The sequence below is a fragment of the Carassius auratus genome, chromosome 16 (assembly GCF_003368295.1).
Source record: "Carassius auratus strain Wakin chromosome 16, ASM336829v1, whole genome shotgun sequence".
Classification (NCBI taxonomy): domain Eukaryota; kingdom Metazoa; phylum Chordata; class Actinopteri; order Cypriniformes; family Cyprinidae; genus Carassius; species Carassius auratus.
Window position 1 is genome coordinate 14,497,949 of NC_039258.1, and position 16,171 is coordinate 14,514,119.

Genomic DNA, 16,171 nt, shown 5'->3' on the forward strand with positions numbered 1-16,171 from the left:
TACTAATAATTTTTATTTATATTCATATTTTATGAATTTTCTGACATTCAGGTAATTTTCTGACTTTTATCCAAAGTTATTTATAGTGCAATTTATTTATAGTTAATTTTGTTTTGGAAATACTGGAAATATCATGGCATTTCAAAGTTAAGATTCCTGGGCCTTTAAAGTACCAAAAAAAATTCTAAAATGGAAATGATAAAAAAGAAGAAATTTTCATAGTTTTTCTATCAACCTCTGTTAAGTTGATTGATTAAAAATGCTATCCATTTGTCGCAAATTACTGTAAATGATAATAATTCTTAGAAAGTGTGGCAACCCAGAATATTCAAAGTTTCCTAGAATATTTCTATAATTCCAAATAGAATTACAGTTAATTTAAGGTATATCTTTTTTTAAGGTTTTCACAGCCATGAAATATATCAGGTAAAAAAAAAAAAAAAAAAGAGGAGTTCTAAAATAGTGATTGTAGGTCCTGGAAATGTTTTGAAAATTAATAAAATAACATTTCATGGAAATTTCTTACTGCTTTCTGAACACTAAAGCATTGCTCTTTGAGAGTGCAGTCTCTATAAAATAATTTAAAGTCCCTGTCCCATAGGATAGGAACAATTCTGGAAAATCGTAGGTCAAAATCATTGAGAACCCTGACCTTTGTGTTACCAGCTTGCTACTTTACTAAATTTGCCAATACCATGTGTTGGACAGAAACTATGGAAACCATGGTAATGTTTTGAAAGAGTTGTGAATGTTTGTGATGTGCGTGCGTTCACTGCTCCTTCATAAGTGTTGTTGCAGCAGTGTTTTACAGGTAGGCCGACTCTTTTCCAGTTTGTGGATGGCGTGTTCCAGTGTATCTAATTGAAGAATCACACGTCTCAGCATTTTTCTTGCATGTGTGTGTTGCGGGTACTGTAACATAAGAGTGAGACAGCATGTGTGTATCTCGTGCTTTGAGAGGGGTGGTGTGTGTAACTGAATAAATGGGTAAGAGTCGGTGAGTGTATGTGTTTCATATGCTGTAACACAGGAGTGAGACTGCGTGTGTTTATTTTTGGCTCAGTGCGAGCGTGTCGATGGCTGCCGATGCGTCGCAAAGGAAAGCTCTGAGATACCAGCAAACCCTGGTCAGTCACTGTCTTTCTGTGCCTCTTTCTCTCTCCCGTTGTTTTGTTGTCTTACGCCGAGGCGTTTCACTGTTTTGCTTTTGGTGGGTGGCTTGCTGAGATTTGTCATGGTCAGTCTGGTCTGTTCTAACCTGGAAACGCTTGTCTTCCCAAAATATGACTCTTTAAATAATGGGTCTCAAAGTCTTTCACTTCACTAGCCTCGGCTTTAATTGATTTTCCATTCTATTCTTAGTGGTGGTGACACACATGGAGCTCACTGGGCTGTTCTAGCACAACTCATGAATAAGTATGAGAATTGTCGTAACCTGTGTCAACACCCGACTGATTAAAGACAATCTGTCTTGTAAACTTGCATTAGAGTCAATACAATGGATTTGTGATTTTTTTTTTAATCAGATGCTTATTCAGAGAGAACCATGTTTTGCGTGTTCTGCTTCCAATCTCCTTGTTTTTTTTTAATGCTCATCAGTCATTTTACGTTTACTCCAGGTTGCTTCCCATTGCAGCGTTTACATTTTGTGAAATCCGTTTACTGGTGTCATTCGGAGTGGAAAAAAAGTCTCTGGTTTCTAAAGTTTCTGTAAAACACCTCAAATGCCCTTGAGGATTATTTGCGATGTCGTAGACTTGCTGAACTAAGCAGATGTGTGGACCAAATCCGTGATTTCGTATTCGTGCTAACCTACGCACTCCATCTTTGCTGCTATACGCTAGCAGAAACCTGAGCATGCAGGTTAAATATACGCCTGGCCCTGCTGCTCTGCATGGACGCTATATGGCAGAGAGGAACGTATGGTCAGCTGGTCAGGTGCATTGAGCTATTTGTTAGAGTTTGGTTCTATTGGACAGCTTATTAGGAAGGCCGAAAGATTGTATTAAAGTAAAAGGAAATAGTTTGAGCACAAAAGGTCAAGTGTCAAAAGAAAGCGCGAGAGAATAGTCGTAAATTTGGTGTGTGAGAAAGTGAGACGATGGGGCGAAAGAGCGTCAATTCTTTAGCTGTCAGTTTTGCACTGTCACAAGTCATTAAGTTCCCACACACGGGCTCCCCTCAAACTTCCATTTCTCCACCTGTCTTCCTCTCTTCTCTCGCTCGCCAGTTCCCACATCGATTTTCCTCTCCTGCTGCACAATATGGGAAGATCGCCAGGGCTGGGAGCTTTTTTTAACCTCTGTAAATTTTACGCATTAACGCATAACTGCCCCTGCCGTCCCCTTTCTGTCCGTCTCGCACACGCAGGAGATTCCTGTAGGGAAAATAATCCAGTCAGAGAAAATCTTGATCATTAGCCTTATTAATAGGCTTTATGTGAGTGTTTTCCTCTTTATAATCAGATTTAATTCACTGTTGCTATTCATTTGTGCTCTGAAGATGAACAAAGGTCTTATGGGTTTGGAACAACATTAGGATGAGTAATTAATTACTGAATTTAAATTTTGGGGTGAATTTACCGTTTAAAGGGATAATTCACCTTAAACAATTATGTTCTTTTATTCACTTTAATGCTGTTCCAAGCCTGTAATACACAAAAGAACAAAAAATTATTTTGTCAACCAGATGTTTTTGGTTATGGAGACATTCCGGTTGCATTTAATTTAACAGTATGTTTAATAGGGATGCAACAATACAGTTAGCCCACGGTTCAATTAGGGTTGCATCGATCTGATACTCCGGATCGGTATCGGCTCCGATACTGGGATTTTCTTCAGGTTGGGTATTGTTCAGAGGAGACAGATCCAAATCTGATATTGTCCTTATACTATTGTGTTATTGTCGAGCCCCACGAAAGGCATTCAAACATTATAAAGCACCAAAACGTTTTCGTGGACATATTTCAAGTGTTCTAAAGCTGTTCCATAGTTTCATGTGAGGTATTAATATCGATGTAACGTTAAATTCAAGTTCACATAAACTCTTCTTTCAGCTGCATATGTCATCCTCCATTCAGCAATTAAAACAGCGTGTTGCGCTCGGTTACAAGCGTTAGTCCAAATGATGAAAGACTCTTCAAGAGCGCACATTAACTGAGGTTTAAAACTGTTCAAAGAAAAGGCTCATTAAACTAACGCACAGATTAATACACTACATATCAATATCTCTTCCCTTTGAACTATGTCCAGCTCGCGAACGAATCGTTTGATTTAACCGGTTCTTCCCAGTGAACCAGTTCACCAAATATGACTGAATCGTTTGAACTGGTTCGCGTCTCCAGATTAATCCACAAATTACTTAAGTTAATTACTTTTTTAACGTGGCTAACACTTCCTCTGAGTCTAAATAAACCAATATCCTAGAGTAATTTACTCAATTTACTAAAATTTACTCACATTTACTCAAACAGTTAACTGAACTGCAATGAAGAGAGAACTGAAGACGAACTTGAGTCGAGCAGCTTGTGTGTTGTACTAACTTTTCTATGTGACTCCGTGTTGTTTCAAGCTCATCATTCTGCGCATAGGATGAGCATAAGCGCTCTGTGCCACTCTGTATTGGTGCCTTTAGTATTATAATACTTTTCTGCGCAAAGAGTATTATTTGTCTTTCTTTGTCTGTCCTATCTATCATATGTTGCTACCTTAAGTACTATTCTATACATTTAAAATAAATGTCTTTTAGATTTCCATATAAATGTCCATAAAAAAAGAGCAATGTGTAACATTTTACCAGATCAGATCGGTTCTGAAAAAATGGTTCATTGCATCCCTAGATTTAATACACACTTTGGTTTTTTAACCTTGTTTTTCGGTTTGGTTTGGTTCTGATGGCTTAGCACTTTTTCCTAAGTAAATTAACAACACAAAACGTCTGTTCACTAATGTACACTGGAGAAAGAAATGGATTATTGTATGTCTGTTTAAAATGTGTTTTTGAGAGGAGGAGTATTTTGCCTATTTTTACCCAGTTTGCTAATGAATTTGGCCATCATGAAGTGTTATAAAACATGTAATGTCTGTTTCATTCATACTGGAAGCCAGGAGGTGCTCTTGGGACAGAAACTCCATATAACAAGAAGCATTACAACTAATGACATTCCAGGAAATCCCTAATATGAACAAAGTTGTCCAGCTATTACTATAGCTGAGTAAAGAGAAGATAGACATGTTTTGAATGATGAAACATAAAGAGAATAAAAACTTGACTGCGACAGTATAGTTTATATGTGTTCATCAAGCCATCTCGGATATATATATATTTTAAATATATATATATATATATATATATATATATGTATGTATGTATATGTGTGTGTGTGTATATATATGTGCTGTCACAACATTATCACTTGGTTCATCCATGTAGCATATGATCACACCGAAATCTGCATTTACGCTGCCGTTGACCTAAAGAGAGCTGCTGTTATGTATATGAATGAAACCGCTTTACAGTCAAACAGTATCATTATTTCTGTTGCAAACATTCAAATCACAGAAGTACTGGGATAAAAGTTTATAGATACTATATAAACTCAGATGTGTATGGTAGCAATTAAAATAGAGTAAATAAACGTTAAGTAATTTGACACTTCAAATGAAGATTTGCTGATTGTATTGTTAATGCCAGTAGGTGGCGAAAAGGGGATGTTAATGTATTTGTCTATGAATCATACAAGAGATTTTTTCCAAGAACACTTGATTTATCAGGTTAGGAAACGAGTACGTCTTGAGTGAGTCAATGAATAATCCATTAAATTACATGCAATTTTGTTTAGTTGTCTGATGTTTCCTCACGATATCTTTATAATCGTGAGAGAACCACAACTTCCATTGAAAAAACAAACAAACAAACTCAAGAATTTTCTCTTCTCAGCACGTAAACTCATGGGCACACACAAAGCCAATTCGGAAAGAGATAAAACACGCAACACACAAAACCTAAATCAATTCAATTCGTAAGCTAGTATTGAACCATAGATGTCATACCAACAGTTCAATGTTGTACTGAGAACTGTGACATCCCTAATGTGTTCTTGCAGTATACTTATCTAAGAAAGTACTGATACAAAATACAAAAAAAAAAAGTAACTACATGGTTAAGATAAGGTTTAGAGGTAGGTTCAAGATTAGTAACTACAGTAGTTATTATAATTACTATTATAACATAGTATTTGGAAAACTATACTAATGTTAAAGTGTAATTGACGTTTCTCTAAATTTCTTTTGTATTTCATAGTAAAAATTCATGCAGTTACATAGTCCTACTAAGTGCAAATAACCCACCTTGTTGGCTGAGGTAATTAACACTAACTCTCCCCATCACCATGACAGCAATATCAATAGCAGCAGCATCATTGGGAGGAAAGTGTGTAGCGGTGACATTTGACGCGATCAACCCACGTTCGAATACTCGTTCTTCCTTTTCACATCACATATCACATCAGATCAGAAAGATATTTATGTTCAATAAAAATTAAGGACATATTCGAAAAAGTATTGAAGTTTCGTACGGGTGTTTGTTGGGTAGGGTTACGAGTAGATGTAGTGAGGGCTTTATTATACCAATAGGGTGGCTTCCACTTAATATTTTTATTAAAAATAGTTATTTAAATTCAATACGTTATTATGGTAAACTGTTTTATAGACTGTTTTTCTGTTAGTAAACATTGTGATGTTTTTCTGTGGGCTGAGCTTAGGTGGAGGCAGAAAGATTCTCCTGAAGTTGCCAAGTCTGCGGTTTTCCTGCTGAATTTTGCTACTTAAACACTGTTGCTGCGGGTTGTTTATCTTGTCTGCGGGTTGAAGCGACCCAAACAATGTGATGTTTAGCCCCTGGAATGCATATTGTACCAGGGGAACTCTGGGCTAGCGATTGGGCTAGTTTTGAGTGGCAATTTGGTGTTTTGTTTTTTTTGGCCTGAACGCTTCACTAATGCTGTCTATGAAGTTTTTTTTCTATGAAAATCTGATTTTACCTGCATATTTAAGGTCACTCACTGTCCAGAACAGCGATTGTTAATTTAAAAGGTTAACTTTAACAGACAAAATTTTATATATTAAATTTAAAATCGGAGCCTCTTCTACATCTATTCTGGCTCCAACATGACAACAAGATAATACTTTAAGCTCCTTATGTTGCCGAATCTGTGCTGGTTTGAAATGGCTGTCTCCAGTCTTTCCTTTGTTTTGCCTCCAGCTAGCATTGTGAAGTAATTGTAACGTCAGCACTAAAAGGGTCTATAACGCATTACAGTAATAAGGTGCAGATATCTGTCTCTATTTGCAGTAGTAGAAATAGCATGCAGATACTATTTACATTCATTGCTATGAAAGTACTGCTGTATTTACATGGTGTAAATGGAACCTAATTTAATTATTTGGGAGGATCAGTCCCTTTTATGTGGGAATGATGGGATAGGTCACCCAAAATGAAAATTCTGTCATAATTTAGTCACCTGTATGACTTTCTTCTGTGACGAACAGAAGACATTGGACAACACTGATTTTCACGGTGTAGACAAAAGTCATAGGGGTTTGGAACAAATGAGGGTGAGTAAATCATGGTATCATTTTCATTTACACGCAAACTATCTCTAAAAATGCTGAATTGTTCCTGGGAGTGTCAGGTTTAGGCTTGAATGATGGAAATTATAATTTGCCTGGTGTGAAACAAAAGAAGTCAATGGAAACTTTGCACCATGATGGAAAAACTAATGCTGGTGTCTGGTCTTAGATGACCGATGCATTTGTTTGCAACAGTGTTTGCTCATACTAATGTTAAACAGCACTGCGTGTTGTTTTTAATGGGCACACTTAAGTGATTTCACTTCCAGGTTAGGCAGCTGCTGATGACCTCTTCTGTAGCACAGAGGCCTCTGGGAGTCTGACTGCTGATTGACAGCAATGAACAAACTGAGAGTCAAATGGAGAGAGTGGAGGGAGTGTGCAGGAGATGAAAGGGTTGTTGCATTTGAACTTTCACTTCATTACTGGGCAGAAATGCAAATAATAATGTTTTGAGGATGAATTAGCATATTCCAGGCGTCTTGTGAACTACAGGCTCCAGGAATATCCTAATTTAAACAAGTTTGTTTACTAGCTCCTTTTGCTTAAGTTTGTGTCTTGCTTTTAAATACATTATTAATAAATCGAAAATGCTTAACTGATCAATAGCATATGTTCTTTCAAAAGTATATACACAGAAATGTGCCTTAATGTGTAATTAACTGTCCAAAAGTAATAATAATAATATAGTTTATTTCAAAGACTCAGAGAGCAAATCTAAATCTGCAATTCAATTTTTTTTCAAAGCATTAACAATACTTTTTATCAATAAAAAGCATTAATACAACTGCAAAATGTTATTTTCCCCCACATTAACTATTTACACCAGAATAAATAATGCATAGTCATATCAATAATAATAATGATAATGATAAAAGTAATAAATAAATACATTTAATGTAATTTTTTTTAAATGAACATAATTAAATATGCAGAAAGGTTTTAATTTAATATCCTTCAGATTTAATGCAATTAATCCTTATTAGTAACCTGGCAACCTGAACATTTAACCTGAAAATCCAGTAGTTATTTTTCTTCCTCAAAATAACTTATAATCTAAACCTATGTCGTGTAAACATGGATTTGTTTCCACACAGACTGACAAAAACGAATCTAACTCCTGGAAGTTGTATAAATCCGAAATGGTCCAATAAGATTAGCTCTTTCCAATTTGCAAAAGTGCCGTACACTCAAAAAAAATAAAAAAAATAAAAAAAAAAAAGTACAAAAGCTATCACTGGCATGGTTCATTTTTCAAAGGTACACTTTTAGGAACTAATATGTACAGTTTGGGTACTAGTTTGTGCATTTGAAGTACCAATATGGACCCATTACGCTCAAATGTATACCTTTTAAAAAAGTACCACCCCATTGACAACTGAGAGAAATAAGCATTAACCTGAGACTAATGGCCGACTTTAATGTTTAATAAAACATTCTTTTATAGTCATCTATTTTTATTTTTGGACCGTGTGGAGACTTTGTCACAAAGCTGACATCTATCAACACCATTAAACTGAATTCAACTTGAGCACAGACCACAATACATGAAATGACGCAGAAGACATGTTCACATCCAGATACCTGCAGTGGACTTCAGCTGACCGCCAGACAGGATTAGGAAGCCACAGTCCTGTGAATTAACAGCTGCTGACAGCCCACTGTCAACCGCAGTCTGCAAATGAAGTGCACTGCATTATGGGTAATGTGGTTTACCTCGATGTTAAGCTACAGGACACCCCCTATAAGGCAGATACAGTTACTATTATCTGAATATTTTGTGAAGGTTAAAAGGAGGAGAGGAGGAACATAGGTACACAGCAGACGAAGACTGAAAGAGGAAAAAGAGCAAGATGATTAGGGAACCCATCAACACTTTTGAGACTGTTCTGAATTTTGACCAGATTCTGGTGAGATTAAGCATTATAATATTTGTATTTTTTCTATATACCTCTCTATACTGTACAGGATTTCGTTACCTTGGACTAGTAAATGTTGATAGTGCTCTGTTTTATATATTTTTTATGGAAATCTTGTCTTAGTATTTTCCTTTATTAATTTACTGCTTAAAATAAAGAGGAACACCTATGCAAATGTGTGAGTTTAGTTGCTCATTGTCAACTACTAATAAAAAATGTAAATGTCAAAACTACATCATTTTTTACATATGATTTCATATTTGATAATGTTTATATTGATTTATTAGTAATTACATTTGATGTTAAGTTTTCTTAAATCTTTTTTATTCTTTTTTTTTAAAGATTTGATCAGTCTTTCTTGATCTCCTGATCAGTCTGTCAGTAAATGGCTCGGATTGTATTATACTTCTACACAAACTTCTACACACTATCCATTATATTTCTGTTTTTAATTAACTCTCAAAGTCACTATGTCCTTCAGTGCTTATGTCTGTTAGCAACTTTCACTCTCTCGCTCTCGCTTGTCTTTGGGCCCTTTTTTTCTCTCAGAATAACACGTTAGATTGTATATTTTTGGTCTTATTCTTGAACTTATAATTTGTTGATTGATTTCAGTTGTATAGAGAAGACATCGTCTGCTGTGGGGTCAGGCCCTGTGAGTTTTAGGCCACGGTTGTAAAGTTAAGTCTGCATTGTGGGACCAGAGGAACAGGGGAAACGAGTGTTAGAGAGAGAATATGTTGTCATAAAGTAAATGTTTTCTGTTACAGAACAGTCTCTCTCACGCTGTCAACCTGAATCAGTTTACTGACTTCAGAAAATTGAAGAGGCGATGATAGAAACAACCTTGGGTCTTCTGTCTATCTGACACGAACTCTGCTATCTTATCATGATAATGTGATGGATGAGAAAATAATTAAACAACCAAAAGTCTTCTTATTCTCAGGGTTTTTGTTAAACTGGTCATTCGATGATATTCGAGTGTGTGTGTGTTTGTGTGTGTGTGTGTGTGTGTGTGTGTGTGTGTGTGTGCCAGCATTCAAATGCAGTGTATAAATGGCGTTGCATAGCTGGATGTCTCATATGAGGTGCTCTGTGAAAGAATGTAAAATCTATTCAGTATGTTCAAGACTGCAGCTACACAAGAGGTGGGTTTGTCTCCATTATGAATGCATGCCATAGAATTCAGCATTTTTGTTCACTTTCATTCAAATAAATAAATTCTAAATAAATTCTAGATGTAATCATTAAGAAGTCATTTACAGTTTTGGACATTATAATCAATATTTTGGGTTGTTATTTTGTATGCTAACATTTAACAATTACAGACTCTCTCTCTCTCTCTCTCTCTCTCTCTCTCTCTATCTCTCTCTCTCTCTCTCTCTCTCTCTCTCTCTCTCTCTATATATATATATATATATATATATATATATATATATATATATATAAAAAATAGTATATTTTTATATTAAATAATATATTTCAATGTTTTTAAAGAAGTCTCTTCTGCTCACAAAGCCTGCATTTATTTATTCCAAAGTATAGAATAAAAACAGTACAATTTTGAAAAATTTATTTGAATATATTTAAAATTTTATTTTATTTCTGTGATTTCAAAGCTGAATTTTTAGCATCCTTCCTCCAGTCATTTTATCCCTCTGGTCAAAAAACATTTATTATTATGTTGAAAACACCTGAGTAGATTTTTTTAAGGTTATCTGATGAATTGAAAGTTCAGAAGAATGGCATTTATCTGAAATGGGAATCTTTTCAGCTTAATTCTGATATTTTGGATATCTCTATTCGTCAAAGAATCCCAAAAAATCAGCTGTTTTGAATATTGATGATAATAATAATGATAATAATAATAAAAAAATGTTTGTTGAACAGCAATTTGAAACAGAAAATTTTGCTTTGATCACAGAAATAAACAGAACATATTTAAATGTACTTCCCTTTTTAATACCCTTAGTAAATCATCCTAAAATAGAATTATGAAATTAAAATTAAACATGGACTAACTACTGATCTACCATATAACAATTGTTCTTAAATTAATTTAAAAAAGCCATTTATTAGTGAAAGAGAATAACTTTGTCATAAATGAGTTCCAAAAGTTCCGAATTGCATTTGGAAAATAAACCTACAGTAGATTTACATTTGAAGGAATGAAGCACACTACTGGTGCTGCAAAGTTTTCAATGTAATTTATTGGTGCAAGTCTCACTAATCCGCTCTAAATGATACTATAATGGTTTGATTGATTGAGTTATGTACAGAAATGTTGTCTTTTATAAATTGCATAAAGCTACCAAAAATGCAGCTCTTTATGTACTTTTGTTTGGAAAAAGAATTTGTGATAAATGCCTCAAAATGTTTGATAATTTCAGACGTTCCTTCTAATTTATTTATTTACCTTTTTATATATATTTATTTATTTTAAATGCCTTACATAAATACTCAAATATGTTGAGTTTTGTGTGTGTGTGTGTGTGTGTGTGTGTGTGTGTGTGTGTATATATATATATATATATATATATATATATATACACACACACTGTATTTATATATTTTTTAGTGTTTCTGAGTGGGCATGAGGGGGCTGAATCTGATCCCTCCTGTCTCGCACCATGTGGGGTCTGTGCTGATCAGGAATGTATGTATGTAGGCGTGAGTATTGGGTGTAATGGAAGGAAGGTGAAGAATGTCTTGGTGGACCACTTCCTCCTTTACTGGCCAATATCCAGAGTATGATGGGCAGCCCATTATTTTGTCATTTGTGTACTCATATAGCTCATCTAGAAATCAAAATAGATGATTCTTATTTTTATGGCCTCCATTTAGTTTGAAGCTCCCTTTTCTTATTGATCCCCACAATTTAAGCAAATCCCAAATGGACTAAATCAAGCACCACCCTATGTTGTTTTGCCATCCAATAAGCTGCTCAAATATAAATCACAATAGAGAAGATAAGACAGTTGCAATTTCTAATTCATGGCCGCCGTAATCTGTTCTTTCTTTCTTTTAAAGTGTTTGGCTTTTTGAAGTTGGTGCAGTATAGTTGGGAACTTTGAGTACTACATTTTCGGCTGAATCTTGCGCATGTGTGTGTACACTGTACGTATGATTGAGAGTATCTCGGGGGAGCGCTTTTTCCATTCTGCCCAGTTAGACAGCATGACTATTTCTGTCTGACATATATAAATGACTGTTACTCACCACCACACACACTTGCATTGATTCCCTTCACGTTCCTGCTTCCACAAGTACTCACATGCACACAATCACACTGAGCCAATGTGCACTATGAGAGTTGTGAAATCAAAGGCTTTTCCACCATTAAACTGCAGTTATCCACATCATCAAGAGTGACTTTTCCCCCATATCTACTTTGTTCACTGCAGATTTTCTTTCCATTGATTCTCTTCGCATTGATCAATCTTCTCTCTTCACTGAACAATGCGGGTGTCATGTGGTCGTTTCTGTTCCTAGTGAAAGCCACATTCTGTGTTTTTCAGCTGTATGGGGAATATCGGGAGCAGCTGGGTAATATTGCCAGACGAGAGGCCACACGTCTGTTGACTGAAAGGCAATGGAAGAGGCATGCCGGCAATGCCAAGGCAACCAGGAGAGGCCATGGCCGAGCACATCATGCCAGCCTGGATGTGGGGCCCATGACACCAGGTTTAAGCCCCTCCTCTATAAAGAAGCCACGTCCCTATTCCAAATGCCAGGGTGAGTGACTAATGAAAACCCTTTCTGTTTAACTAGAAATCGAGTGCACTGGTCTAAAGTGACTAGCCGTTAGAATGTGTTTGCCTTGCAGCCTGCCTGTCCCGGATCCAGAGGTATATAGTGACAAAGTTGGGCGAGGACTGGATCTTCCTGGTTCTTTTAGGCCTCACTATGGCTCTGGTTAGCTGGAGCATGGACTATGCCAGTGCCAAGAGCCTACAAGGTAAATGTTCCTTTTTGGTGACACTTTAAATGTGTATATATTTAAGCAAAAAGGTATGAGAGGCTCTGTTATATTGTGAAATAGTTGTGGCTTCAAATGTTATTCTTCTATTTAGACAACACTTTATAAAAGGGTCCCATTAGTTAGTGTTAGTTAACGCACTGAATAGCATTAATGAAAATTAATAATAATTACAATGAGCATTCTATTTGTTACATTTGTTTATCGTTCATTCATGGTAACTTAGATCCATTAAAGAATAGTAGTAGATGCAACATTTGATTTTAACATTTTAATATTCTGGCTTTAATTGCTCACCCTCATGTCCTTCCGAACCCGTAAGACCTTCATCTTTGGAAAAACAATTGAAGATATTTTTTATGAAATCTGAGAGCAGTCAATTGTGAATTATAAAGTCAGAATTGCAAGACATAAAGTTGCAATTCTGGAATTTTGACTTAACTCGCAATTAAGAGTTTGTATCTCGCAATTTTGACTTTATAACTTGCCGTTTTTACTTTATATCTCGCAATTCTGTCTTTATAGCTCGCAATTTTTACTTTATAACTTGCCAATTGAGTTTATATCTCACAATTCAGACTTTATAACTCACTATTGAGTTTATATCTCACAATTTAGACTTTACAACTCACAATTGAGAGTTTATATCTCACAATTTAGACTTTACAACTCACAATTGAGAGTTTATATCTCACAATTCAGACTTTACAACTCACAATTGAGTTTATATCTCACAATTCAGACTTTATAACTCGCAATTGAGTTTATATCTCACAATTCAGACTTTATAACTCGCAATTGAGTTTATATCTCACAATTTAGACTTTATAACTCGCAACTGAGTTTATATCTCACAATTCAGACTTTATAACTCGCAGTTGAGTTTATAACTCACAATTCAGACTTTATAACTCGCAATTGAGTTTATATCTCACAATTCAGACTTTACAACTCACAATTGAGAGTTTATATCTCACAATTCAGACTTTACAACTCACAATTGAGTTTATATCTCACAATTCAGACTTTATAACTCACAATTGAGTTTATATCTCACAATTCAGACTTTACAACTCACAATTGAGAGTTTATATCTCACAATTCAGACTTTACAACTCACAATTGAGTTTATATCTCACAATTCAGACTTTATAACTCACAATTGAGTTTATATCTCACAATTCAGACTTTATAACTCGCAATTGAGTTTATATCTCACAATTCAGACTTTATAACTCGCAGTTGAGTTTATATCTCACAATTCAGACTTTATAACTCGCAACTGAGTTTATATCTCACAATTCAGACTTCATAACTCGCAGTTGAGTTTATATCTCACAATTCAGACTTCATAACTCGCAATTGAGTTTATATCTCACAATTCAGACTTTATAACTCGCAATTGAGTTTATATCTCACAATTCATAATTTATAACTTGCAACTATGACTTTATAACTCGCTATTGAGTTTATATCTCATAATTCGTACTTTATAGCTCACAATTTTGACTTTAAAACTCACAACTGAGAGTTGATATCTCGCAATTCTGACAAAAATTGTATCTATAAGGATACATCACCTTGTCTCTAAGGAAGTATTCTCAAAGATACACATTTGTGCCTTAATTCAGCCTAAATAGTGTACATTTTTACATTAAGTATATTTCATTAAATTTAATCAACACCCAATGTGATGTGTTGTATCATAGATGTGAGGAAATAAAGCATATCCTACAGTGAAACTTTTCTCAACCTTTCTGTTTTTCTCTGTCAGCATATAAGTGGATGTACGGAGAGCTGAAGGGGAATGTGGCTTTGCAGTATCTGGCCTGGGTCTCATATCCCATCATCCTCGTCGTGTTTGCATCCCTCTTCTGTCATCTGGTCTCTCCTCAAGCTATAGGTTTGTGTATCTTGTATTGTGTACATCCTCTCATTCCTGCTTTTAGTACCCTGTATTATTTCTGTTTGTCCTCTGTTTTTTGCTGTTGCATTCCCATCTCTATTCTGGTTCTCTGCTCACGATGTCACACATTATGTTTGTATCTCTCTGTTCTGTCATCTGTACTCTGCTATTATGCTTTATATTCAGTTTTTGTATCGTTGTTGTCCTCAACCCACCTCAACCCCCCCACAACACTTCAAATCTTTGTGCCCTCTTTTCATGATGTGATCATCACAGTCTAGTTTCCTCTTTCGTTCTCTCTCCTGTCCTCAACACATTTTTTTTGATAGCTCCACATCAGACTGGAGGATCCAATCTTTTTTCAGTTTCAGTGTGACTAGATCTACTCTCTGTATTAAATTGTGTTTATGTTTTATGGATTAATTTCATGCGCATCACTCCCTCTCTCTTGAAAATCTTTTCTCTGTCCCTCAGGCTCTGGGATCCCTGAACTCAAGACCATCCTCCGAGGTGTGGTGTTAAAAGAGTACCTGACGCTCAAGGCGTTTGTGGCTAAAGTCATTGGTCTTACAGCTGGGCTGGGCAGTGGTATGCCCATCGGGAAGGAGGTGGACCTCTGCTACATTCATATTTTATATTTTTATATAAAAATGTGCACTTTTATTTAAATATATAGCTCTATCTATACAGTATCTATCTATATTTAACCATGTTTATCTATCTATCTATCTATCTATCTATCTATCTATCTATCTATCTATCTATCTATCTATCTATCTATCTATCTATCTATCTATCTATCTATCTGTCTGTCTGTCTGTCTGTCTGTCTGTCTGTCTGTCTGTCTGTCTGTCTGTCTGTCTGTCTGTTTTATATCTGTCTATCTGTCCATCCATCCATTCATCCCCATTCTTTTGTTCTCATATTCTTCTGTTCATTTATTAGTTCAGTTATCTTGCTAACCGGTTGCATCACTAATTGTGGCTCTTTGATGGATTCACAGAAATTAATTTGGTTACATAAACTCTCTTCATTGTTTGATCTGCTGCAGTTTATTGATTCATAACATCCATTAAATCCCCAGGGTCCTTTTGTGCATATTGCCAGTATATGTGCGGCAGTGCTGAGCAGGATCATGTCCATCTTCACCGGTGTGTATGAGGTAAAAACCAGCCCCTGAGAGCTTGTTCGCCTGAGTGTGTGTGTGTGTGTGTGGCATGAGCGTGTGAGTTACTCTTCAGAAGCTGGCGACCTTAATTGCTGATCTAGGATCAAGTTACTCTCATTGGCATATAAATTCCCACTCCACGCCACAGCCATCACAAGTTATTTTATGAGTAGGCCGATGCCAAAACCTGTCTCTGATCAACAGTTAAGGATTATGATGAACCGCTTTTGAATGTTATACTTGGTTTAATATTACAGTTTGTCTGTGTGTCTAATGTTTATGAATTTAAAAAATAAATGCTAGTCATACTAATTGCATATTACTCTCCTCTCATTCCCTGTATTCTCTTTTTATCCCCGTCTCATTGTCTCTCCCCAACGCCTCATTATTTTTGTCCGTCTGTATTAATAGTGATGGTATTTTTTGGCATGTGTCTTGGATGTGTGTGTCCTGATGCTGTTTTTTTAACCCCACCCAAATTACCCAGAATAGTGCCCATGTTCAGGATCTGCTGGTGTGTGCCTGTGCGGTAGGAGTGGCCACCTGTTTCGCTGCCCCAGTGGGAGGCAA

At 35.8% G+C, this 16,171-nt stretch overlaps 1 protein-coding gene across 1 annotated transcript in view; it reads left to right on the plus strand.

Annotated features, from left to right (window-relative positions):
• Window positions 1-885: 885 nt before the first annotated feature.
• The window catches only part of LOC113116231 (chloride channel protein 1-like), a 33,921-nt gene continuing 18,635 nt past the window's right edge, over window positions 886-16,171 (plus strand). Inside the window, exons 1-6 of the mRNA XM_026284250.1 lie at window positions 886-1,127; window positions 12,067-12,283; window positions 12,375-12,506; window positions 14,302-14,430; window positions 14,908-15,041; window positions 15,518-15,595. Of these exons, the coding sequence (XP_026140035.1) occupies window positions 1,077-1,127; window positions 12,067-12,283; window positions 12,375-12,506; window positions 14,302-14,430; window positions 14,908-15,041; window positions 15,518-15,595 (741 nt within the window). The 5' untranslated portion in view covers window positions 886-1,076. The remainder of the gene's footprint in view (window positions 1,128-12,066; window positions 12,284-12,374; window positions 12,507-14,301; window positions 14,431-14,907; window positions 15,042-15,517; window positions 15,596-16,171) is intronic.